Genomic DNA, 27,886 nt, shown 5'->3' on the forward strand with positions numbered 1-27,886 from the left:
CACATTGAAGTCATAGCTTTCTGCCTTAAATGCAACACACTGCAGTCATAACTTTCTGTCTTAAATACGACACACTGCAGTCATAGCTTTCTACCTTAAATGCGACACACGGTGGTCATAGCTTTCTGCCTTAAATGCAACCCACTGCTGTCATAGCTTTCTGCCTTAAATGCGACACACTGCGGTCATAGCTTTCTGCCTTAAATGCGACACTGTGGTCATAGCTTTCTGCCTTAAATGCGACACTGTGGTCATAGCTTTCTGCCTTAAATGCGACACACTGCGGTCATAGCTTTCTGCCTTAAATGCGACCCACTGCGGTCATAGCTTTCTGCCTTAAATGCGACACTGTGGTTATAGCTTAAGATATTAAATGCGACACACTGCTGTCAAAGCTCTTATTCATATAGAATCCTTAAGGAATATGTCAGCATCAATGAAAACATTTTTTTGATGAGACAATAAGAGTTACTTTTAGTATAAAGCCTGTAAAAAGTAAAACCTGACAAAATTTGTAGCAGGTTATGGTCAAATAATGTTTTTCTTTTTCTAAATTTTCGATATTATACATCCAGGGCAACACTGATCAAGAAAATACCAAGTTTTTGGGTCTTTGTTTTGTAGTTTTAGACTTTTAGTATGGTATGTACATAAACACACACACACACACACACACACATGCATACACACACATGCACACACACACACATAGACACACAAACAACTGCCCTTTATATAATAGAAGATTCATTCTTGGGAGTCAGCAGAAGCAAAATTAATATAAGCATTAGAAAGTTTTTTTCCATCAATCTTTCTGAACGTTGAAGTCTCAATCCTCATTGTGATTAAAAATAGTATTTTTTATTCCGTAGGATTTTTACCAGCATGTTACTCTTATGTACTAAAAGAGTTCCATTCAGAATTTTGTACAGATTTCTGAGTCCAAGGGAAAGGTTTCCAAGTGAGACGAAATACACCTGGATAAGATCGGAGGTAACATAGAAACGTTATGGTCAGGTCTGATGCTCTAGATATACTGTTGACGTTCAGTATCAAAGTGTAGTATCTGTTCTGTTGAAATAGAGAAGATGGGACAGAATAAGAAAGAGAGAAAGGTCATAGAGAGAAGTAGTATCTATTTTTTTTCTGCCCTTAGACAATACCGGGTAAACATGTTACATATATATATATATATATATAAAATGATTGTATGGAGTGGTTTCCAAAATGTAAATCCAATGATACCTGTGTGATTATTAAAAGTGCTCAAAGGAGGACAGAACTGGTATATAATCTGTTTATTCTAAAAACATTATTAGTTACATATGTGCATGCATGTATCAGTGGAATCTCAATTCAAAGAGACTCCTCACACCAAAAAACGGGGTTTCATTAATGTTCTCTTTTTGGTCTGATGAGGTGGTCCCTTTGAATTGAGATTCCACTGAAACATGTATGCACATATGTAACCAATAATGTTTGTATAATAAACAGACTTTATAGCAAGTATTGGAAGTGTGGAACATTTGTTGATCCTCAATTAATCCCGGAACATCAGGTCCTCCTGCTAGTTTATTATCCAAAAACTTTCCGACCATTACTGTCCTTGTCCTACTGATTATCAGATGCACAGCATTCCATTATGCAGCAAGCTTCCATCAATTTCTGCCCCAGGATTGACACCAATTGCTGAACTGCAGCCAAGAACTTTGAGAGCAAAACCTGAACAAAATCATCTTAGACAATTTCATTGATTTCTGCCCCTGGCTTGACACAAAAAAATATAATAATTTAAAAAACAGCAACATTGTTTTTATGTTTCTTACACCACCTAAAACTCTGAATAAATATATATATATATATATATTATTATTATTATTTATTTGAAGGTAAACAGTTACATTTGGTCACTACAAACAGCCATCTGTTTCAGTCAATGAGATTTTGTTAGGCAACCCTGAACCATTCGATGCATCATCGCCTGCAGGGTCGCCTGAAAAAGTCTCATTGACTGAAACAGATGACTGTTTGTAGTGACCAAATGTAACTGCTTACCTTCGAATAAATAATAAAAAAATATTTTTCTCTTGTTATCAAGCACTATATAACAACCTTGTTGTATTCATTAGTTCCTTACTTTTGAACATCTCAAGCCTGGATATATATATATATATATATATATATATATATATATAGTAGATTTAAAAAATTCAAATTATAGTAATCATAATTTCAAATATTAAAATCTTGTTTGTAAAATAAATATTCAACATTCGCTATAATTATTCTAATATTTAGAATTGTAGATGTTTTGAGTTAACTTGAAAGAATGGCATACTTAATTTTATCATGATCTGCACATTACTCAATTCCTAGAAAACCCAACATTATTAATTTCAGTTTAAGGTTAGGAGAAAAAAACATTTTACCCTAATAAGATTAACTTTAGTGTAATTTTCTTAAAATACTAAATCATTAATAGATATATTTTCCCATTCTACAGCCACAATGTACATAATTTTCGCTTAAATTGTCACACTACTATTTATATGGGTTCGAAATAGGCTAGCATATACCTCATTCTATAGAGACAATTTTGTATGATGTCTTGTTTTTTAGTAAACAAATTCTCATTAGATGGTACTATATGGAAAGACGCCAAAGTGCATAAAATACATGTTTTTCTTGTTAGGTATATATTTTTTATCTCTACCTAATATTGACCATTTAATTCATAATAATTACTATTTTTACTAATTCTCTAACATATATATATATATATATATATACTAGATTTCAAAAGTTCTAAATATAGTAATTACTAGCGGAGGAAGGGGGTACCCAGCGTTGCCTGGGTGTTTGGAGGTGTGTATGTAGGAGGGGGGCTGTTTTAATATTATAAAAAAAAATACGATGTTATAAAAAAAATTGGAAAAACCAAATCAAAGCAAAACTGCGAACAAATGTTAAAAAAAAAAAAGGAAAAAGGTGTAAAAGAGGAAAAAAGGTTTAGGTAGGAAGACAGGCTCGAACCCGAAGCATCGAGGCTAAGTCGGGAAAAAAATGCCTGACACATTACCTCTACGCTAAAGAGACACACAATTGAGAACATATAAAATAAACCATTTAAAAACACTTGCAGGTGGTTGAAACTAACGTCAACATTTTCTAGGTCAAACATGGCGTCATTGTCGTAGGCTGATAAAGGCACACACACACACATTTTAGCTTTTATATTTATAGATGCCCCCGCCCTAGTTCAGCAAATATATGACACGTAAAATTGAAAGGAATAAAAACAAAACGAACGTGAAAGAATACCAAAAGAAAAAAAAGAAAAACCCCAAAAAAGTTACCGCATAAAATGCAAATATGTTTATTTAAATCTAATTTTTTTTTCAATGGAAAAACAAAATTTAAAAAAATAAAACTTACCGTGTATAATGAAAATATGTTTAATAGATTTTATTTATTTATTTTTTCTTGTCGCAATGAAAAAGAAAAAAAAAAACTAAAATAAAACCAGAAAATTTCTTTGTTGTCGCTGTTTAACCAATTTGAATGTCGTCTGATTCCAATATCGATAGCATAGTAATTGTGCTAATGAAACTCTCAGAAATGCAATGTATACAAATGAATAAGTAACTAATCCGAAAATAGGAAGTCAGCTCCCCCCTCCCCTTAGTATCATGTATGAAATCAGTGCAAACATAATAGAAGTATAAAGACAGTAAATACAATATTAAAGTGACTAATCGGTGCAAGATTTGAAGAACGCTGGTGGCTGACTGTTAAAGTTTCTTGTAAAAACTGGAATCCAATGTTAGTTCGTTTCATTTAAGTAATCCTTTAAATCGCAACCCCCACCCCCCTACAAAAAGAGGATATAGAGAGAGGAAAAAAAGAAGAAATTTATAAAATGGCACAAGTAACCCACAGAATAACTGGAATGTAAAGTCATGTTTCACCCGACGGAAAAATGTTAATCCATATTTTTTAAGCAACTAAGAACTCAAACCGGTGTTCCTCGTATATTCCCCTGTGGACGTATCCGCAGCGGTGTGAAGTGGTCGCGGGCGGAGTATGAATCGACTAGAGAGAAAAGATTTTACAACTTCCATTGATTCTAACTGATTGTGGCAGTGAACTCTCACCGGAAAAAAATATAGAAATGTACGAATATCAAGGAACTGTAAGGGTAGTAGGCCTATAGCACACCTCAGATCCTGTGCTGAAATGGGGGGACATTACATTTGAATGTAATGTTGTGATTTTTAATCCTATTAAGGTCAAAGTCAGCGGGGAAAAATGAGTTCATTTTATTTATATAGAGATAATTTAAAATATTAAAATATAGTAAAAGAAATAAATATCTAACAATGTCTCTTATCGTTGAATATTGATTTTCTTTTTGTAGCTGGATTCTCATATTTCACATTATAATTAATTTTTTGAATCTGTGAAATCTGTCCTATTAATATATGATTAATACAACCTCTTAATTATTGAGATTATTTTTATTTGCAATATTGTAAGCATATCCTGAGTACTTAGTAGTATTTATATTTTACTAAAAGTATGGGTATTTGTATAGTTTAAACAAGACATTAAAAAATGAAAATACTGAAAAGTTATATTGTATGTAGCCGTTATGGAATGAAGTACTCTGAAAATAATTTCACTTAATTTGATCAAGTAATTTAAAAAATAAAAAAAACATTTTTTTTAACAGCAAGCTGAAGGTAGCCATGTTTTAATTTGTAGACGACAAGGAAGGAAAGGAGGGAGGGAGGGCACCACGGAGAAACCCCAATCTAAAGCACCGGGCCCCCCCCTCCCCAGGTTTAATAGCTTTATCTTTTGTTCGGTGTCATAAGTTGTTTTCCCTGTAAAAAAAAAAATACTTGACCAAATTAAATGAATTTTTTTTCGGAGAACTTAATTCCATAACAGGTACATACAATATAACTTTTTTTTTTCAATATTTTCATTTTTAATGTCTTGATTAAACTGTACAAGTACCTAAGTATATGAATTAATATCGCCCAGAGTAACTCTTGAATAGTTTTAACTCAGTTGCTTAAAGCTTTCCTTATATGCATGTAATTTCTTTTATTTTTTTGTTCATCTAGTTTCCACCATTTTTTTTTTTTTTTGTGACCATGTTACGGATTTGTATTTTAATTTATTATCTAATTTCTTTTTGTTTGGTCATCGTTTGTTGCGGATATCCAGCTCAAAGACTTGGCTGCTTTTAGCAGTGTCTTGGATGGCGAGACTCTTCAAAACTGGCGCTTTATTCTGGCGGCTAACCATGGCATCATTCCTGCTGAAGACAGTGTCAATAGCCTCGACAAATTGTTTTGTGACCCTGTAGTTCATTGCAACCTCGTAGGTAACCATCAACGAGTATTGACGCCATGTATACCCCCGCCTACGAGACAGTGTGTAGCTTTGTCTCAAACTGTTCTTTCCAATTCAACACTCCTTGCACCTCAAGATAATCCTGGGCAAAAATCAGAAGCAGTTTCTATTCTCTCCAATGATGATTCTTTAAAAAATGAACAACAACTGAAGCAAGAGACAGATGATTCGATACTTTCTTCATGGCCCCACTCTCCTGCATGTCTAAACCCAGCCTCTCCTAGAAGCACATCTGATTTGTTGAGCATAAAGGCAAGCCAAGATGAGAGCCAAACCCAAGATCTGATGGAACAAGGCTCCGAGAGTCAAACCCAGGATCTAATGGAGCAAGGCTCCGAGAGTCAAACCCAGGATCTAATGGAGAAAGGGCCCAAGAGTCGAACTCAAGATTTAATGGAGCAAGGGTTCGAGAGTCAAACTCAGGATCTAATGGAGCAAGGGTCCGAGAGTCGAACTCAGGATCTAATGGAGAAAGGGCCCAAGAGTCAAACCCAAGATTTAATGGAGCAAGGGTCCGAGAGTCAAACTCAGGATCTAATGGAGCAAGGGTCCGAGAGTCGAACTCAGGATATCCTGGAACAAGGTTCCAAGAGCCAAACACAAGATCTCTCGGAGCAAGGGTCCCCATTACCAAAAGCTTTCCAGATTGACTATCTTCATCCTGGTGATTATCAGATGCACAGTACCCCGTTACGCAGCAAGCTTTCATCGATTTCTGCCCCTGGTTTGACGCCAATTGCTGAACCGCAACCGAGCACTTCAAGAGCAAAACCGGAACACAATCATCTGCGGCGACAATTAGCAAACAAACAAATGAAGGTAAATCATTTCTTGAAAATCTTTCTGTATTCTATCAATTCTTCTCTTGTAATCTGATTTTTGGCAATTTGTTCCAAAGCGGTGGGGGGGGGGGAATATAAAATAAAATTATCTGATCATTATTTTCTTCAGTTTTGCTTAATGTCAGTTAATGTCAGTTGAGAAATGATAACCAGTGATACTATTGCGTTACACCCTCTGTCCCTTCCTCCCTTTCTAGGAAAGGAAAAAAAAAAAAAATGGAAATAAGTTGATTAGCAGAACAAAGGTTATGTAGAGTGAGCTTATTAGAAACATAATGGAGAGGAATTTGTTCATCAAGGCACACAAAAGAAAACTGAAATAGGATTGTTAATCAAGGTGTGGCTGTGATTGGAACAAACTGGCCGGACAATAGAGGTCAATATATTTAGTGTTAGCTTACGGACAGTTTTTGGAGTAACAATGAGTTTTATGATGGTTAGGGATAGTTTATGAACTGTCTTGGGTTTATGACAGTTATTTCAGATCATTTAAAACCATAGCAGCAAGTTTTAGTCACCCCTCCATCAAGGCCAGAGGTTTTAGGAAAAATATATATGTTATTAAATTTTAGATCAACAGAATTACATTGGTCACAACAAAAAAACTACTGTTTTGATCAAAGTATTGATCTCACCAGGTAACCCATACCTCAAGATGGCTTGGAGGCAAGTCTTTGAATAAAAACTAAGAGACTTTAATTTCTTATTTAAGTTCAAAATTACAATTTAGGGCAACAAAGTATGTTTCTGAGTCACTAGAACAGAACGAGGGTGGGGGGGCTATTTATTAATGATAAGTAGTGATGATAAAAGCAGGTCAGATGTGGATAGGAATTTAAAAGGGTTAGGGTTAATGAAGAAGGAAAGGAAGGGCTGATTGACACTTCAGGCTACTGTTGCTTATTAGAAACATAATGGAGAGGAATTTGTTCATCAAGGCACACAAAAGAAAACTGAAATAGGATTGTTAATCAAGGTGTGGCTGTGAGTGTTAGCTTACGGACAGTTTTTGGAGTAACAATGAGTTTTATGATGGTTAGGGATAGTTTATGAACTGTCTTGGGTTTATGACAGTTCAGGGGTCCCCAGTTAGCGACAGAAGACCTGTCATAGCTTGGAGCAGATTAAGATGAGATGATGTCAACTGACAAACACCACGTTGACTGAAGACATAGAGGTGGATCTTCGGGTTAGAGGGTTGTTTGCCGCGATGGTGGCATACATGCAACGAAAGTCAAACCAATATAGAATGTGTCGTAGTTTGTGTTTCCTGCATTTTTTTTTTTTTTTTGCATTGTTTATTTTAATTTTTTTAACCTATCAGCAGCTGTCAATGACAGAACCAGAAGAGAAGATGAAAGAGATGATCAGTGGAGACAGCCATGGGTGGGGATGATTCCTACTGAGTCGCGAAGCATGCATGGTTATACACAAGAAGTGGTAGAAAATCAAGACAGATAAGAAATGTGAAGAAAGTATATTTTAATAGCAAGGTTATTGAGGCTGTCTGCAAGTTGTCTTGATGACATTGGAGCACAGGAAGGTGCTCGTGCTAGAATGACAGAGGCTTCTGTTCTAGGGCATTTGCTCTTCACATATCAGAGGTCTTTGGTAACATATGGCATAAAGGTCTACTCCACAAGATCTCCAGCTATGATATAGCTGGAAATATCTTCTCAATTATTAAATCATTTCTCTCTGATAGGTTAGGGTTAGAGTTCATAAAAGTAATTGTTAATAGGCAAAAATCAGAAGCTCACAGTATTAATGCTGGTGTCCCTCAAGGGTTCACCACGGGCCTAACCCTCTTCCTGATCTACATCAATGACCTCCTAAATCACATCCTACGATCATTCATAGACATTTATGCTGATGACACAACCATCTATGGCAACACTTCAAAGACTGTAAATGACCAAGTTCTCTCTGATTCTCTTTCCTCTGATCTTGAACACATAGTGCAATGGGGAAAGAGGTGGCTGGTTAATTTTAATATTAATGACCTCCAAAATAACATTCTATGACCATATTGTAGTCAGCTGAAAAGCAGGGAAACGGAAGAGTTCCACAGGCATGCAGTTCTAAGAAAGAAGCTTTGCTCATGGAATCTATGTTTAGATTTAGGCACAGATAAAGAGTGTGTGAAATTATTGGTAGTGGTTTCAGCTAGACGAGTGTTTTTTGTGAAAGTTTGGCGAGGAGAGACCATAGATTGGAGCTCAGAGGAGTACTTGAAAATAACAATAAAGTAGAAAGACGTTCGCAACGTCTCTTCTGTGGGAAAAAGGTTGCAGGGAAGAGAAAAGGGTATCCTCCACTAGGCTAGGAAACCTATTTTGATCTCTGTCAAGGCAGGATATGGTCTTCTAGCAGCTCCTGCTCAGATATGGCAACAGTACCCCATCCTTGGGCATACTCGGTTCTTATACAGGTGGAGGATTGCATCAGCATCGAGACACCTTCTGGAACTGTAGAATGATCCAACCATTTTTCCAGCAGCCTTGGCAACAGATTTGATGTTACATGAAGGGCAAAAAAAAATTTTTTATAACAATAACAAAAAGTTTAATTACCTACACCGTTAGGTATAGGTGGAAGAAATGAAACCGTTTAGTATAGGAGGGAGGAAGTTTGACAGTGTCCAAGAGAAGAAAGGAAAAATAGAAAAGTTGTAACCAGAAAGGAGCTCAGCAGTTATCTTCAGGCAAAGATAATGGATATCTGAGCGTTCAGTGGACAGGTACGGAAGAGAGATAAGATATATAGGAGAGAGAGAAGGTATGTTAGAGTTATTAAACAGGCGGGCGAAACTTGGACAGTATCCAAGAGAAAAAAGGAAAGATAGAAAGTTCTTTGGGTCCAAGAATGTCTGTCAGTAATCATCTTCCAGCAAAAGTCTGTCAGTAATCATCTTCCAGCAAAAGTCTGTCAGTAATCATCTTCCAGCAAAAGTCTGTCAGTAATCATCTTCCAGCAAAAGTCTGTCAGTAATCATCTTCCAGCAAAAGTCTGTCAGTAATCATCTTCCAGCAAAAGTCTGTCAGTAATCATCTTCCAGCAAAAGTCTGTCAGTAATCATCTTCCAGCAAAAGTCTGTCAGTAATCATCTTCCAGCAAAAGTCTGTCAGTAATCATCTTCCAGCAAAAGTCTGTCAGTAATCATTTTCCAGCAAAAGTCTGTCAGTAATCATTTTCCAGCAAAAGTCTGTCAGTAATCATCTTCCAGCAAAAGTCTGTCAGTAATCATCTTCCAGCAAAAGTCTGTCAGTAATCATTTTCCAGCAAAAGTCTGTCAGTAATCATTTTCCAGCAAAAGTCTGTCAGTAATCATTTTCCAGCAAAAGTCTGTCAGTAATCATCTTCCAGCAAAAGTCTGTCAGTAATCATCTTCCAGCAAAAGTCTGTCAGTAATCATCTTCCAGCAAAAGTCTGTCAGTAATCATCTTCCAGCAAAAGTCTGTCAGTAATCATTTTCCAGCAAAAGTCTGTCAGTAATCATCTTCCAGCAAAAGTAGTGGACAGGGACAGGAAAAAGAGTGTGGCAACAATACTTCATGTATGGGTGAATGGTTGCCTTGTAGAGGTACAGGATACTTTCAGGTGCGAGTAGTCTTCTAGCTTGATAGAGGGAACCCACTTTCCTTGCAGTGCAATGTAATGCACTCCCCACTGCTAACATATCGGAACCGCATTGTTGTGTGTTCTACGGATTTTACGTTCTCTTTCAATTCTTTTCACATTGGCGAGTGTTAGGGGAATCACACGCATGTCCACAAGTGTAAAACAAAAAATGCATCAAAATGAGACGAAGAAATAACACAACTCCATCGTTTAACATTTATTAAAGTCGGCTGGATTTCGTGTGTGACACAATCTACTCTATCTGTCGAGGCTAGCTTTCTGTTCGTTGTCAATTCGTTTCGGCCGGTTCAATCCCTCTTAAGAGCATACAATCTGCTTCCTCGTGCATCCACTGCTAGTCTCAAACTGACGAATTTACTAGACTCAAGTATCAAAGTGTTATTTATGCGATATGGCTGTGACCTTTGAATCGCATAAACAATTCTGACATACAGCTCACATAAATTGACTTGTGATTATTTCTATGTAAACATTTCCACTGTGTAAAAGAAATCTATTTTTAGAACTGAAGTTAATTTTAAACTTTCTGTATTTTGTCGTTTGATAAACATTTACTCTGTGATCTATTTATAGTATCACAAAAGAAGAGATGTCTTTCCTCATTGCTTCTAGAATTCCTTTTGCTAACTGACCGTAATTCCCAAAGGGCTTAATTAAAAAAAAAAGATGGATAAAATCAATGTCAGTGCGTAACCAAATCACTTAGCAGGGACATTTCTCTGCAAGGGAAAATAAGTCTTTGTTTATGACTGCTATATGTGCACAATGTGATGATGTACAGAGGTGAAACTTGGTCAGTGAGGGTTGAGGGTATGCGTTGCATGGGGATAAAATGATATAAGAATGATGTATGAGGGAAGAACGGATGTACATAATTTAAGACAATAGTAAAATTTTTAAAAGTGATCTTCAGACTGTAGTGGATTGGGACCGCAAATGAATTGTAACATTTAATGCTACTAAGTCTAAGCTGCTTTCCTTTAACTGCTTCCCTCCGGACTACAACTTGGATGTCTTCAAGTCTAATGTTAACAAATTCCTAATGAACCGCCCCCCTAATTAAACACTTCATAAAATCTCCTCACTAACGTGATGTACTTACAATAACCCTTATCCCTGAGTGGCTTCCGGGCCTTGATAAGTGGTGATCACTGTGTAAAAAAAAAACAAAAAAAAACAAAACAATTACAAGACGTGTCTCCAACTACTTATATCCATGACAAATAAAACCTTACCTGAGATTTCTTCCTTCAAACTCCTCAGCCTAACATTCATGGGCAAAATGAACTGGAACAAATACATTGAGGACATTGCAAAGGCTGCTGCAAGGAAGGTGGGTTCCCTCTATCAAGCTAGAAAACTATTTACACCTGAGAGTATCCTGTACCTCTACAAGGTCACCATTCTCCCATGCGTGGAGTATTGTTGCCACATCTGGGCTGGTGCATCTACCACTAACCTCTTCCTCTTAGATAGGGTCCATAAAAGGAGTTTTCGATCTAATATATCCCACTTTGTCAACTAAGCTCCAACCTCTGTCCCATCGCTGCAGTATTGCATCTCTGTGCCTGTTTTACAAATATTTTAATGGAATGTGTTCTGATGAACTCATTGCACTTGTGCCCCCTCAACAAACATATCCCCAACAAACCCACTTAGCAACAAAATCTCACCCTTTCACTGTTGAGGTCCCTAAATGCCAGAAAGCTTTCTACTCTATTACATCCTTGCTTCCTTCGAACAGCTAAACTTTGGAATTCCCTTCCTGCTACCTGCTTTACTGACTTTACTGATATGCAGAAGTTTAAATGTAATGTAAATCAACATCTTGTTAATCTTTCCTAGGCATGGTCCGAAATAGTAGTCCTTTACGTCCAAGTGGCGATATGCCTTGTTAGGGGTGAATGTGAGAAATAAAAAAAAAATGCGATTAATGTGAAATGAAACTTTTTAAAGGCAGGCTTAGATCTGATGACCGCAGTGAGAAAAGATTTGCTGGGTGAGATGATATTGCCAGATCTTCCATAGCAAGTTTGCAAAGCAGTCCTATATACTCGTATACCCTTATCATCTGTTGCAGATGTTCTTTTAATATTTCAACTGCTTTAAAAGATAAAAACATTTGGTAAAAGTACAAATCCAAATTCTTTTCAAAACTTGTTAGTAAATCAAAAACTCCACAAGCACATAACTGCATAACTGTCGACATAAGGACACGTCAAAGTCTTATCTGAGTCTTACTATTGCATGAAGTCTTGCCAAAAATTATACCAAAGTTATCTGATGCAAACGTTGATTTATCTAATCAGGTTGAAAGAGAATCGGATCCGTACATCAATTTTGGAAAAATTACAAATCAAGATTTCTTAATTTTGAAAGTCAAAGGCAAAATCATATAAGCTGCCTTCAACAAGTTTTCAGACTTTTTTCGTATAAGCACTTTTATTGATAGTTCACATATGAAACTCTAGTCCTCTTCGAAGTAATCTCCTCTGGCTGCAACACACTTGTTGTACCGTTCCAACAACTTCTGGAAGGCCCATGGAAATCCTCTAGTGTAAATAAGCCAATGACTCTCGTCACCACCTCTTTCATCTCCTGAATTGTCTCGTAACGACAGCCTCTAAGGTTTTCCTTGAGCTTAGGGTATAACCAAAAGTCACAGGGAACAAGGTCTGGGCCATAAGGAGGGTGAGGAACTGTTTTGATGCCCATGATAAACTCTTTCTTTCTGATCTTCCCTGAACACCTTTAAGGCAAACTTTGCACAAATCTTCCGCATCTTCAGTTCCTCACGATTAATTGTGCGTACAATTCTAACACTGACATCAAACTGTGCACTTATTGTCTCTGTAGACACACGACGGTCTTTATCCATGAAATTCTTTATTTGGCCAATCAACTCTGGTGTTCTGACTTCCTTACTTCTCCCACAACTCTCATCATCCCTTACATACTCCCTGCCTTTCTTGAATCTCTTATGCCATTAAAAAAACTCAAAAGCAGTCTGAAGCATTCCATATGTTTTTTGTAACACTTTTTCCAAGTTTAAAACAGAATTTTATTGCATAGTGTTCTTCTAAAGTGTCTTCATCTCCAGATTGCATTTTTGAAATTCACCAGCTGTGACAATCAGGCTTTGGTAGGGTGCATTCCAATTCTTGCTGTAGCTGTTCATGTGAACCTGAAATGATAAAAATTGATAAGTCATCTCATAAGATGTATAGCAATGACATACTGAAATTTCAAGAGTCAACGACAATTTAAAATACCTGTACAAAAAAAAGTTTGGAAACTTATTAAAGGCACCTCGTATATTATGCAAACCTTTATTGGCTACAATATGGACCAAATAGCAAGTCTCTATGATGAACATTATTATTATTATTTTTTTTTTTTAAATATCTTTGTATTATTTGCATTGTTTGGACTACTGTTTTCACAACGTTTCCGCCGATGTGATCTTCAACCTTCTTCGGGCATATTTTGTCGAACTCGAGAATATGCATGGAAATTTGAATGGAACTCTTTATTTAACTTACGAGCGTAGAATCCCATCATTCATTCAGGCACTCAAAATACAATTTTGAATTACTTAGAACTTAATTAATTAGATTAAATAAAGGGTTACATTTGAAATTCTGTGCAGATTCCCAAATTCAGCAGAAAGGTTTCAGTTTGACAAGATACACCTGAAGAAGGCCGGAGGTTACATCAACCGAAACATTGTGAAAATAATTAAAAAGCAAAAAAATGTCCATGTTATCTCTAATTTTTTTTTTCTTGTTGCATGTGTTTTTAAGCAATGGACACGAGCTGAAAAAGCTGAGACCTCCCAGATTGAAGGACCGACTCCGAGAAACACTTTTGGATTCAAAATTAGTCAATTGGACATACAAGGAACTAAATCTTCTGTCGAGGTAAGCATCCATACATCAATCGTCTCTTCTATCTCGTATATAAAATTATTTGGCTGGAATTTAGAAGTTGGACTTGCGAGAGGCATTCCAAAAGTAACACCTCCTATTTTTTTCCTGCTTGAATGAATCGGAGGGGATTGCAAATTGCATTGTTATGATGATTGAACTTATGCACTCATGATCTGAAAATTTCCTCTCTCTATTGCAGATATTGATGGTGTGAGACTCTAAGAAAGCAATGCCCTGTCATGGATGTGTGTCAGAAGCAGAGGTGTGTCATTTAATTCCTGGTAAAAGTGCATTGAGAATGCTGACGACTATGTAGAAAATAAATTCTAGAACACAAAAGGTTGCTCGTTTTTATGGTACATCTTCATAACTCTTCAAGTTTCTGAGTTAAAAAATAGGAGGCTTTACTTTGGAAACAATCCTCATAAATAACAATTAAGCTGCCCAATCAAACTTAGCTTGTTTATTCAAATTACATTTGTTATTATTGTATCATCTTATTGAGAATAAACGATTGTACTTAGCGACAATTTTATTTTAAATCTTAAAAACATGTGTGACTTTTTGACTATTTAAATCCTCGGCTTAAGTTTCGTTTTTATTTAGACTAATTCGGCATTTTGTAATCTGCCATTTTCCAGGAAGGCAGACATAGACAAAAGCTGAGGAGTCTGGTAAAAGAGACCAAAAATAAGTCCTCCTTCTTTGGATTTGAAACCGATGGTATCAATGTCATTTTGATTTTCTGTAATACATATATAAATAAATATTATGCTCATTCTTTTTATTTAAAAAAACTTTTTCTTAATAATTGAACACTCTGTTGAATCTCTCTTCCGTAAACCTTATATATATTTCCCCAAAACCTCTGGCCTTGATGGAGGGAAGACTAAAACTTGCTGCTATGGTTTCAAATGATCTGAAATAACAGCAAGGGGAGACTTGATTCCAAATATTTCTCATATGTTATATCTCTCTTCTTTTGGAAATAGGATACGATTATAAACATCTCCAGAATCAAATAATCTTTATACACTGTGAAATTTATTTCATGTATGGAAACCAAAGCGGGGAGAAATAACATGAGAAATATTTGGAATCGAGTCTCCCCTTGCTGTTATTTCAGATCATTTGAAACCATAGCAGCAAGTTTTAGTCTTCTCTCCATCAAGCCAGAGGTTTTGGGGAAATATCAGGTATTTTGTAATTCATATGCAAAACTAGGAAAAGAAACAACTATGATTGAAACGTTTTATGGCTGTAAAAATGTGACAAGAATAGGGTCTGGATGAACCAAAGATATGAGCATTTCAATATTTGATTTGGCTACAACTTTACCACCTTTTTGTACAATTTTATAAGTTCGAAATCCGGGCGACTATTGATCAGAATTTAACAAATGAAGGCTCACTGGAAAGCTGATGACCTGAATTGTGTAGTGGGCTATTTGACATTGGCCCTGAATGTCGAACATTATTGTTTCAAAAAATGGGGGATCATTTTCTATATCAACTTTAAAATTCCAGGAAACTAGTAGTTTCCAAAATATGAAGAAATTATAGTTTCAAAAAGTGGGGGATCATTTTTCTATAATAATTTAACATAAAATGAGCACTCACTTAATAACCCCTTTTTTTTCGGGGGGGGGGGGGTCTGTTATTTATTTTATTTTTTTTTTTAGGGGTGGTGTTTATTGTGGCCTGGTAGACCAACACAAAACCTACTTTAAAAAACTTTTTTTTCTATAGGTTTTCAGGTGTGCTGAAAATGAATATTGTAGTTAAATTTTCTACAAATAAATATTTTTTTGGGTATTAAGCAAAAATATGCTTGCGCATACAACAATAACCACCATTTATAACATAAGGAATTACATTGCTTACTACCCAGAAAAATACTTATTTGCGGAAAATTTAAATGAGATATTCGTTTTCAGCATACCCAAAAACCTGTAGAAAACAAGTTTTTTAAGGTAGGTTTTGTTTTGGTCTACTATGTCACAATTACCAAATAAATACTACTCCTTAAAAAAAATTAACGGACGCCCCCCCCCCCTCTGAAAAAAAAAAAGTGGCTTTAAAGTGGGTGTTCATTTAACGTTAAATTAATATAGAAAAGTGATTCCCTACTTTTTGAAATTATAATTTTTTCATATCTTGGAAACTACTTGTTTCCTGGAATTTAAACCATTATTTTCGTTTTCATAACCCTCGAAAACCTATAGTGGTAATTTTAAAGGATTTTTTGAGGGCGGAAAGATACTGCAATTTTACCACTGTTTCAATCATAGTCATTTGTTTTCCTAATTTTGCATATGAATTACAAAATACCTGATATTTCCTCAAAACCTCTGGTCTTGATGGAGGGGAGGCTAAAACTTGTTGCTATGGTTTCAGATGATCTGAAATAACAGCAAAGGGAGACTTGATTCCAAATATTTCTCATATGTTATATCTCCCCGATTAAATTTTCATATATAAAGTAAATTTCACAGTGTATAATGATTATTTGATACTGGAGATATTCCTAATCGTGCTCTATTTCGAAAAGAAGAGAGATATAACATATGAGAAATATTTGGAATCAAGTCTCCCTTGCTGTTATTTCAGATCATTTGAAGCCATAGCAGCAAGTTTTAGTCTCCCCTCCATCAAGGCCAGAGGTTTTAGGAAAAATATATATTTTATTCAATTTTAGATCAACAGAATTACATTGGTCACAACAAAAGGACTACTGTTTTGATCAAAGTATTGATCTCAGCAGGTAACCCATACCTCAAGATGGCTTGGAAGCAAGAGACTTTAATTTCTTATTTAAGTTCAAAATTACAATTTAGGGCAACGAAACATGTTTCTGAGTCACTGGAACAGAATGAGGGGAGGGGCTATTTATTAATAATAATTAGTGATGGTAAAAGCAGGTCAGATGTGGGTAGGAATTTAAAAGGGTTAGGGTTAATGAAGAAGGAAAGGAAGGGCTGATTGACACTTCAGGCTGCTGTTGCTATGGTAAATATTTCCAACTTAATTTTTTGTCTATAATTATAATATGTCGAAAGCAGAGTTTAAATTAAAATTAAATAAAATACAAAGATCTAATTTTAATATTAAATTAATCCTAAAATAAAATTTATTATTAGAAATCATTGATCCAAGATTCAATAAAAAAAAAAAAAAAAAAAATAGTGTTATCTACTCTGTAAATACAAATATCGAAAAATTGGCCTAAAACATTAATTCCTTCACCCTAAACTGGGCACTTTTCTACAATAAGGGGTTGGATTTTGAGTCGCTATTTTCGCAAGGCATCGTATCGGTTGGACTGAATACGCTTAATTTGGAGCCTGCCTGCCTGCCTACTACCACTTTTTTTTTCTCTCTACACCTAAACTGCCCACTGTTGTTCCCCCCCCCACTATCAATTTTCTTTTCTTTTTTTTTTTTGTTCACCACTTATCAAGGCCCAATGGCCACTCGGGGATAAGGGTTATTGTGTGTACAGTAATCAAAGGGATAGTGTAGCAATAGTATTGGAGAATTGGTAAGGTGTCATTACTTAGGGGGGGGGTTCATCAGGAATTTGTTTGTGTTGGACTTGAAATCATCCAGATTGAAGTCGGGAGGAAAACAGGCAAGCGGAACAGAGTTCCACAGGCATGCAGTTCTAAGAAAGAAGCTTTGTTCATGGTATCTACATTTTGATTTAGGCACAGATAGGGAGTGGGGAAAATTATTGACGGTGGTTTCAGCTAGTCGGGTGTTTTTTGAAAAAGGTTGGCGAGGGGGGGGGCAGAGAATGGAGCTCAGACGAGCAACTGCCATGGAAGTAACGATAGAACAATGACAAGCTCGCTACGTCTCTTCTGTGGGAAAGAGGCTGCAGGGTAGAGAAAAGGGCATCCCCCACCAAACCACAAAGTCTATTTTGTACTCTCTCAAGGCAGGATAGGCTGTTTTTAGCAGCTCCCGCCCAGATGTGGCAGCAGTACTCCATCTTTGGACGTACTTGGCTCTTATATAGATAGAGAATTGCATCATTAGTGCGATATCTTCTGGAGCGGTAGAAGGATCCCACCATTTTCCCAGCGACCTTGGCCACAGACTTGATGTATGTGTTCCATTTAAGATCAGGAGTAAAGGTCAAACCCAGGAGCTTATTATTATTTTTTTATGGAAATCGCTCCAGACAAGGCATGATGTAAGGAGCTAAAAAATAAAAAATTTTTTTACATCAAAGTAAAAAAAAACAGCCAACGATAAGAGTCAGGTGGTTAAATTGTAACCCAGAAAACAGCAATTCTTCCCACTTTGTCAGAGACTAAAGAATAAAATAAAGAAAACGAGTTAAGAGGCTGACGAAAGTAAACCAAAGAGTCACTTTCTACTAGTCATTATATACTCCTCGGAAGAATCCATTGCATATCTGCATAGGGATGATACTCTAGAGAATTTATTTCTGTGATACGTACCTGTTATGAGCATTGCAGAGTATTTCCTCTTGAATTGTACCCAGAAGGACCAGAAAAATATTTAGAATCCACTGCTGTCAGGTTTCTTTTGTGTGGTTCCCATGAAATGAATCTAGGTAATTCTTGTTCCTACCTTAAACATAGAGTAATAATATGAACATTTTTTTTTATTGTTTGGTATAAAGTATATTGCTCATCTTTCATAATTGAAAGGAAAGAATTTGACTCATTTTTTTTTTTTCAATTGAAACAACAGACATTTATTTACAGGTACTTTCTAAATAACATCTTGACTATCATTAAAAAGTCTTCTTGTACTCCAATGTGCTTAACATGACTCTGGTGTGTCAAACACGTGGTACTTTGTTCGACCATGTTTAGGACCCGTCTTTCCCTGTCGCTCTCGGGCCATATGTGTAACACGTCTATTTCTCTCCTTCTCCTTCTCCTCCCCCAGGTGCAACATCTTTGTACGATGAGTCTTGAGATGCATATGCAGAGTCGGGGGAAGAAAATTCCAGATCCTGAAGTGGATGCAATCCAGGCGGTGTTTGTAGCCATCTCCGAAGACTTTGCACCATCTGATCACCATCTGTTCATTCTTGTCATCGATCCAAAGGCCCTCAGCAAATCTGACCAGCCATCTACCTCGGATGGGACGTCACCAGTTAAAGGGTTGTTGCATCAGACGGGCCCTCCGAAAGATGTTGAAATCACTTATGTTTGCAATGAACTTGATTTGATATCAGAATTGGAAGGACTCATCAAACGGTATGTCATCTTTCTGATATTCATGCATTAAAGTAAATAATAATCTAACATATAAAGTTATCTTGTTGGATTTGTAAAATTGGACCTAAGTAGCATTTAAACTGATAAATCGAACTTAGCCTTTGATTAGCCAATTTTTATTTGTTATTGTTATACTGTGTTATTGGCAATATAATAATGTACCTTGCTATCATTTATTTGAAAAAAAAAAGAAAAAGTATGGAGTCCCACGACGCCAACTCTTAATATAAGCAAGTGAAATGTAGCAGTTCAAAATAAATCAACAAGAAAACTCTATCTACACCAAAAATTATGGAAAATTATCGAGTAGAATTGTAATAAAAAAATATAAATCAATTTTATCAAATTTTTCTGATTCTCCATTGGCAGGACACAAGAGTTACGTAAAACAGGGGAGATAAGATTATTTGTAATTGTTTTGCACCCTCGCCAATACTGAATCATTGGAGAATCAGAAAAATACAATAAAATTGATTTATATTTTTAATTAAAATTCTGCTCAATAATTTTCCATAATTTTTTGATGGAGACACCTACTTTTGCCTAATACGTAAGTATATAAAAAAGTTTTACTGTTAATGTATTTTGAACTGCCATGTTTCACCTGTGTATTTAAATATTGTGACACTTAAACATTTACAAATAATCGCTTAAAAATAGAAATTGGCAAAGGAGATAACTGATATTTTACAACAAAGAATTTAATAGGAATTTGTGTAAACATAGAAGAGTTAAAAACTAAAATAATATCACGGGCAATGCCAGGTATGTATAACAGCATTCACCCTAGGCAGGTTGAACCAGTTTCCTCCGAAGAAGGAAGTGTTAAGGAAATAATTAATTTGCAAGCGGTTTATTGTGTCTGTATAGCATTTTCATGTTAGAAAGTTTGTACTTGATCATGCTTATGTCAAACGCATTAGGTGCACGTATGTGTCTTTGCCAGTGAGCGATCAAGTAAGTAGATAAATCAAATAAAGTTTCTTTGCCAGTGAGCGATCAAGTAAGTAGATAAATCAAATAAAGTTTCTTTGCCAGTGAGCGATCAAGTAAGTAGATAAATCAAATAAAGTTTCTTTGCCAGTGAGCGATCAAGTAAGTAGATAAATCAAATAAAGTTTCTTTGCCAGTGAGCGATCAAGTAAGTAGATAAATCAAATAAAGTTTCTTTGCCAGTGAGCGATCAAGTAAGTAGATAAATCAAATAAAGTTTCTTTGCCAGTGAGCGATCAAGTAAGTAGATAAATCAAATAAAGTTTCTTTGCCAGTGAGCGATCAAGTAAGTAGATAAATCAAATAAAGTTTCTTTGCCAGTGAGCGATCAAGTAAGTAGATAAATCAAATAAAGTTTCTTTTACGAGTGTGTGTGTGTGGTTGCTGATCTTCATTCTCCAATCGTCACGTTTCCATGTGTGGGCCGTGATCCTTACATGGTTGTTGAACTTCTGTTTAACTCAAGACCAACACACTTATGCATAGAAATACAATGGACATTTGCTGAAGTTTTAAAGGTTTTATTAGGGAGAGTGTTTACTCAGGAAGAGACCACTTAGACTAAAATTAATTCCTTCTTACTAGTGCTTCTACTTGGAGGATTGAGAGACACAGATGGGCAAGCATCGAGGTGGCATTCGTCTAGATTCTCTCTACATTGTCAGACGCATGTCGCCGCTTTCACTTCCCGATTAAGACTGACTAGAAACTCTCTGTTCTTCCTGGATCATGTGACAATCTTTACGGATCTACTACTGCGTGAAAACAGTATGGAGACTTGCGGAGGTTGCAAACATTTAATTAGAGAGAGTTTGTTCATGAGTGTGAGGAGGGGAGGAAGAAACTACCTCGACTAGAATCAATTCCTTTGTATATGTTCTGCTTGGAAATTGAAAGACACAGATGGGCGAACATCAAGGTAACATTATTTAAATTCTTCAGACTAGTGTTCTGATCTTGAATGTTATTTTCATAATGTTTTGGTCAATGTAACCATCGACCTTCTTCAGGTGTATTTTGTCAAACTTGGGAATCTTTTTGTCGAATTCCGGAATCTGCACGGAATTTCGAACGAAACCCTTTATTTACTTCATGTGGATAGCATGCTCTCGTTCCATCAGATATGATTAGTGGCTAATTCTCTATTGATTATTATATTGTACCCAATATATAGGTAATGATTTCAAAAGTTACAAATAAAATATGATTTGGGTTCCACCAGCTAGATTTAAAACCAAAACATATAGCACTCTAGGTTTTTTACATTTTTTTACATTGCGGCTTTTGTGATATTAAAAAGAGGATAGATGGTGATGATATTCTATAAACATCAAATTAGTATATCTGTATATACTAATTTGATGTTTGTAGTACGTTATCACCTTCTACCCTCCTTCTTAATAAATAGGATCTCCTGATCGAATAATTTATAATCTGGAAACCGTGACACACATATAGTTCTGATTTCAAAAGTAAAAAAAAAAATGACTTGGGTGCCATCAGCTAGAATCGAAACCAAAACATTTAGCACTTTAGCTGCATCGTCTACCGATGTAGCTATGGAGAGATAAATAAGGAAGACTTAATACTATGAAAAAAAAAAAAAGATTGAATTTGGACATGCGCAGAAGTAAAAGTATGTCAGCAAGTTGAAACCAAAACATATAACACTCTAGCTGTGTCTCCTGATATAGATGTCAGGAGATACGTAAGAAAGATTTAATATTAAATGACTTGAAGAAATGCTTTGAATTTTGGCATCTGCAGAAAGAAGTAAAAATATGACGGCAAGTTGAAATGAACATTTTGCATTTCTTCAATTTCGCCGATCTTTCACGAAAAACACCCGTCTAGCTGAAACCACTGTTAAAAATTTTCCCCACTCTTTATCTATGCCAAAACCAAAACATAGATTCCATGAACAAAGCTTCTTTATTAGAAATGCACGCCTGTGGAACTCTGTTCCATTTGCCTGTTTCCCACCTGACTACAATCTGGATGTCTTCAAGTCCAACATAAACAAATTCCTGATGAACCGCCCCCTTAAGTAAGACACTTTATCAAATCTCCAATACTAACGTACTGTACACACAATAACCCTTATCCCCGAGTGGCTTCTGGGCCTTGATAAGTGGTGACCACCTTGTAAAAAAAAAAAAAATTCAACTTGACGATATTTCTACGCGTTATTCATCCATCCAAACAAAGAACATCCTTGATTTATGATTACTATTTCCTGTTAATTTCAGTGTTATGTGACCAGTAGTTTAAGAGTTTATTGGTTAAATACTTACACACAGACAGGTGCATACACATACGTCTACTGTTTTATTTGTATAGACTAGCAGGGCTATCCGGCGTTGCCTGGAACAAAAACGTGTGACACATTTCTAATAAATAAATCTCTGTTCATCGAGATTTCATTTTGTTTTAGGTATATATAAATAATGAAAGGAAAATTCTTTGTAATGTTGATGGTTAAACAAGTTCTTTTCATGAATGTTTAACAGGGGGGGGAAGATTGGAGCTCAGTCGAGCACTTTTCATGAAAATGATAGAGTAGAGAAAGGCTAGCAACATCTCTTTTGTTGGAAAAGCGACTCTAGAAAAGATAAGACAGGAGAGAGATTTGTCATTCTTGGAAGTCTATGAGATTAGCAGGACTACCTGGTGTCACCTGGGACAAAAAATTCTATACGTCATTCTCTCTTTCCTCCATCTCCTGGTTTCTCTCTCCCTCTCCCCACCACATCTTTCTCCTCCACCCAGCCCATTCCCCTCTCTGAACATCTGGACATACATGTACACAGAAACATCTTTTTTTTTTTCTTTTTTTTTAAATAGATTTCTCAATGAATGAGTAGGTGGTTACTTCCATTTGGTTAGTACATAATCTAGCTGGAATACCCCGCACCCTCCAACGAAATCCTGAAGTTAAAGAATGAATAATTTTTTTTTTTCTAAATTTTCGATATTCATTTGTGGCAATGTTGGTTTTTTTTTGGTATTTTATTGTTGTTGACTTATAACCGGACATTTTTTTTTTTTTTTTTTACATGGAGTTCACCACTTATCAAGGCCCAATGGCCACTCAGGGATAAGGGTTATTGTGTGTACAGTAATCAAAGGGATAGTGTAGCAATAGTATTGGAGAATTGGTAAGATGTCATTACTTAGGGGGGGGGGGAGCCGGTTCATCAGGAATTTGTTTGTGTTGGACTTGAAGACATCCAGGTTGAAGTCGGGAGGGAAACAGGCAAGCCGAACAGAGTTCCACAGGCGTGCAGTTCTAAGAAAGAAGCTTTGTTCATGGTATCTACGTTTTGATTTAGGCACAGATAGGGAGTGGGGAAAATTATTGACGGTGGTTTCAGCTAGTCTGGTGTTTTTTGAGAAAGATTGGCGAGGGGGGACCAGAGAATGGAGCTCAGACGAGCAACTGCCATGGAAGTAACGATAGAACAATGACAGGCTCGCTACGTCTCTTCTGTGGGAAAGAGGTTGCAGGGTAGAGAAAAGGGCATCCCCCACCAAGCCACGGAGTCTATTTTGTACTCTGTCAAGGCAGGATAGGCTGTTTTTAGCAGCCCCCACCCAGATGTGTCAGCAGCACTCCATCTTTGGGCGTACTTGGCTCTTATATAGATAGAGAATTGCATCATTAGTGAGATATCTTCTGGAGTGGTAGAAGGATCCCACCATTTTCCCAGCTACCTTGGCCACAGACTTGATGTATGTGTTCCATTTAAGATCAGGTGTAAAGGTCAAACCCAGGAGCTTATCAAATCCTGGGGCCTCCCTTAGACGAGAGCCATCCATTTCAATTGGTGCCAGATGGGGATCAGAGCGTTTATGATGTAGAGATAGGAGCTTGGTCTTAGATGCATTAAAGGTAACCAGCCACCTCTTTCCCCACTGTATCACGCGCTCAAGATCAGAGGAGAGAGAATCAGAGAGAACATCATCATTTACGGCCTTTGATGTGTTGCCATAGATGGTGGTGTCATCAGCATAGATGTCAACGAAAGATTTTAGTATGTGTTTGGGAGATCATTGATGCAGATCAGGAAGAGAGTTGGGCCCAGTATGGACCCCTGAGGGACTCCAGCATTAATACTGTGGGCCTCTGATTTCTACCCATCAAACACTACTCTTATGAGCCTATCAGATAGAAATGATTTAATGATAGAGAAAACATTTCCAGTTATACCGTAGCTGGAAATCTTGTGTAGTAGGCCTTTATGCCAAACCTTATCGAAGGCCTTTGATATGTCGAGAGCAATTGCCCTAGAAATGAAGCCTTTGTTGAGAGATTCGCTAATCCTATGAGATATAACTGCTAGCACATCTGCTTTAGATCTCGCAGAGCGGAAACCATATTGTGTGTCGCTAAGAAGGTTATTTCTGCTGAGGTGGTTGACTACTTCTCTATTTATTGTGGATTCCAGCAACTTACTCATGACACACAGGAGACTTATTGGTCTGTACTGAGAGGGAGATGATTTATCATCTGAATTCTTAAATACAGGGCATACTGATGAGGTTTTCCAGGGTGTTGGAAAGCACTTCTCCTTAAGGCAACGCTTAAACAGTTTGGAAAGTATGGGGGCAAGTTCTGGTTGTAATTTTTTAACACTATAATTGGAATACCGTCGGGACCAGTTGCTTTACTGGAGTCAAGGTTCTTGATTAGCTTGGTGACCTCACGCACAAATATTTGTATGTTGCATAGTGTGTTGTCTGTTATAGGAGGGAATATGGGGAGTTGATGGTCTTCGTCACACAGGGTAGAATTTGCCGCAAAGTTTTTGGCGAATAGTTTGGCCTTGTAGGATGCTGTAGAGATGACCTCTGGTCCATTGATAATGGTTGGGATAGAGCGCACGTTTCTGTTCAAGATCCTATTTGCTATTTGCCAGAACTGGTGGGAACCAAGCCGCTGCTCAGCTACTTTGGACTTAACGGATTGCGCATATAGTTCTCTTGCATTTTTTATTACTCTTTTACAATGGTTGCTGGCGGTTCTGAAAGCAGCTTTAGTTTCAGTGCATCTATTACGTTGGTAGCTATGGAAAAAGTGATTTCTGTGTGCGATGGCAGCAGCACATTCGGGGGAGAACCATGGCTGGCTGTTAGGTTTTTGTTGGAATATTTTGGATGGTATGAATTGGTCTATGCCTACAAGTAACCATTCGGTCAGATCTGATACTATAGAGGACACATCCTTTTTAAACATGGAATGGAGAGGGAGATCAGATATGAATGTACGGAAGCTAACCCAGTCCGCCATAGAGTATCGGTATACAGTACGGTGGAGAGGTATGTCTGTAGATTTATTATATTTCATTTTTATCTTAACTGATAAGACGCAGTGGTCGGAGGATCCCAGAGGAGATAGGACATACAAACAAACATATCTACAGACAACTGCCCTTTATTTTATGATAATTTTAGATTAGAAAATAATGATCTTTCTCTTTTCAATCCTTTTTAGATGGGACCCTGATATTCTTGTCGGCTATGAGATCTGCAAATTGTCGTGGGGTTATCTACTTCAGAGAGCTGCTCAGCTCAACATTGAACTTGCATCAAGAATCTCAAGAATTCCAGGTCAGTGGTTTTCATTTTTCTAAATATATAAATCTATTTCGTTTTTTGTTCTAATATACGAAATTAAGCAAAGAAGAGGAATTTAGAATTTAAATCTAGATAGCATTGCATCTGACACAGCGATATTTGATTCTGCCTAGCCAATCTGTCTTTTTTCCTTCCAAATATATAAATCTATTTTTTGTTTGCTTAATTTCATATATTAGAACAAAGAAGAGGAATTTAGAATTTAAATCTAGATAGCATTGCATCTGACACAGCGATATTTGATTCTGCCTAGCCAATGTGTCTTTTTTCCTTCCAAATATATAAATCTATTTTTTGTTTGCTTAATTTCATATATTAGAACAAAGAAGAGGAATTTAGAATTTAAACCTAGATAACATTACATCTGACACAGCGATATTTGGTTCTGCCTAGCCAATTTCTTTTTTTTCCTTCCAAATATATAAATCTAATTTTTTTTTTTTTGTTACCTAGATATATCTGAAACTCATTATTCTTACCTTATATTTGAGTGACGTTCCAGTAACTCTATATTATAAAAAAAGTGGTTAAAGACACAAACTGACACTCTTGGTGTATCAAGTTTGAATGCAGTTCAGTCCACAGAAACATTTATATTGACAACCTTCATGTGGTTCTTCCCATAAGTACCTGATATCTTTCTAGAAAAATATCAGGAAAATGAATGCCATCAATAATTATTTGATTTATACGAAAAAAAAAAAAAGTGATTGATGCTCAGCAACTCAACATCAACAAATAATCGGCATCATCATGTGGAGGAGCATAGGCTATCCACAACAGCCCACCAGCGTCTATGGTCCTGGGCGATTCACTCCAGCTCCCCCCAAGAGTAGCTGGTCTACTTGGCGTCCACCTCCAGGTGTTCTTTGGTTTTCGGCACTGAAGCGTCATACTGGTGCTCTTCCTTTCCCAGAACCCGAGCCTCTTGGATTTTTGTGAATCATTTTGTGGCAAGGAGGTCTTTTTTCGGGGTGAGGGTGCTGGTCTCACGCCCAACCTTCCCAGAAGATAGGTGGAGTGTTCTTAGTCTGGCCTCTTCCTGTCAACCTGTCCGCCATGGATGGCCCTACCAGGAGACAAATCTCCTGCCGGCTTAGCTCTTAGGGTCACTGAGACATGCAAGCTTCCCAACTAATGCCAAAGTTGCACTCCCTTTGGGAAAAACAAATATTCATCTTTAAAAAAAAATTTTTTTTTAAAAGATGGGCTCTCTCTCATCTGAAACTCAATAGTGTGCTTTCCGGTCTCACAATTCTGGAAGAGGGTATAGAGCGGTTGTAGTAAGTGCGTAATGCTGTGTGCAGTCCTCACTCCCTCATCTTTGGTGTAAGTAGTAGGGCTACCCAGCATTGCCCTGAGCAAAGGTGTGATATTTCTATTAAAACCTCAATCTCTCTGCCTGTCTTTATCTTTTTCTCCCTTTTCCCTGTGTTTCCCCTTCCCTCTTTCTGACTTTCTCTTCCTTCTCCATACTGATCATTCTTCTCTAGTTGGCACACACACACACACACACACACACACACACACACACACACACACACACACTTCTCCTTTATTTGAAGAATTCACCAACATTTTCTTAACGAATGATTGTGTAACAGGTACATATATTATAAAAATTTTGTTTTGTAGTTTTTGTTATGTTCATGCATTGGTATAGGAACCTAGACGACACAGAGCTGAGTGTACCTATTTACTATGCCTCCCCACGGGACAGAGTTAGACACCAGGGTCGTTTTTTAACGTGGAGAAAAGGTACAAAAATAAAAATTGTCTCAGTCGTGAAGGATTTCTCCTCCACCAAAAGAGAACAAGAAATGGAAGTGCAGCATCTGAAGAACAGATACTACACTTTGATCTTGTCCGAAGGCCAAGAACTGAGTGTAATTAAAACTTTATTGAGTGATCATTTTACGTACGTTTTTTTGTACAAAAGTTATTTAGAAAGGGGACATTACTAGGGAGAACAGTGGTCAGGGTTTAGTTACACGTAAGTTTTGTTTTTTTAAATAAGTTGGATGTCATTATTGTTGTGTTTTAGTCTGATTTAATATAATTAATACTAATTTTGAATGAATTTCTCCAACCAGGCATTACGTATGAAACTAGTTTTGTTATTGAAACTTTTTTTTTTTTTTTAAATAAAATAAAAACAG

At 36.6% G+C, this 27,886-nt stretch overlaps 1 protein-coding gene across 4 annotated transcripts in view; it reads left to right on the forward strand.

The window, feature by feature from the left end:
* Positions 1-27,886, forward strand: part of LOC145240049 (uncharacterized) — a 328,354-nt gene that overhangs the window by 250,962 nt on the left and 49,506 nt on the right. For all 4 annotated transcript variants that reach the window (XM_080103656.1, XM_080103658.1, XM_080103659.1 and 1 more), the window contains 4 exons: positions 5,236-6,243; positions 13,712-13,828; positions 18,763-19,076; positions 25,585-25,700. In XM_080103656.1, the coding sequence (XP_079959782.1) occupies positions 5,236-6,243; positions 13,712-13,828; positions 18,763-19,076; positions 25,585-25,700 (1,555 nt within the window). The remainder of the gene's footprint in view (positions 1-5,235; positions 6,244-13,711; positions 13,829-18,762; positions 19,077-25,584; positions 25,701-27,886) is intronic.

The sequence above is a fragment of the Euprymna scolopes genome, chromosome 19 (genome assembly GCF_053919585.1).
Source record: "Euprymna scolopes isolate OS-2025 chromosome 19, ASM5391958v1, whole genome shotgun sequence".
NCBI lineage: Eukaryota > Metazoa > Mollusca > Cephalopoda > Sepiida > Sepiolidae > Euprymna > Euprymna scolopes.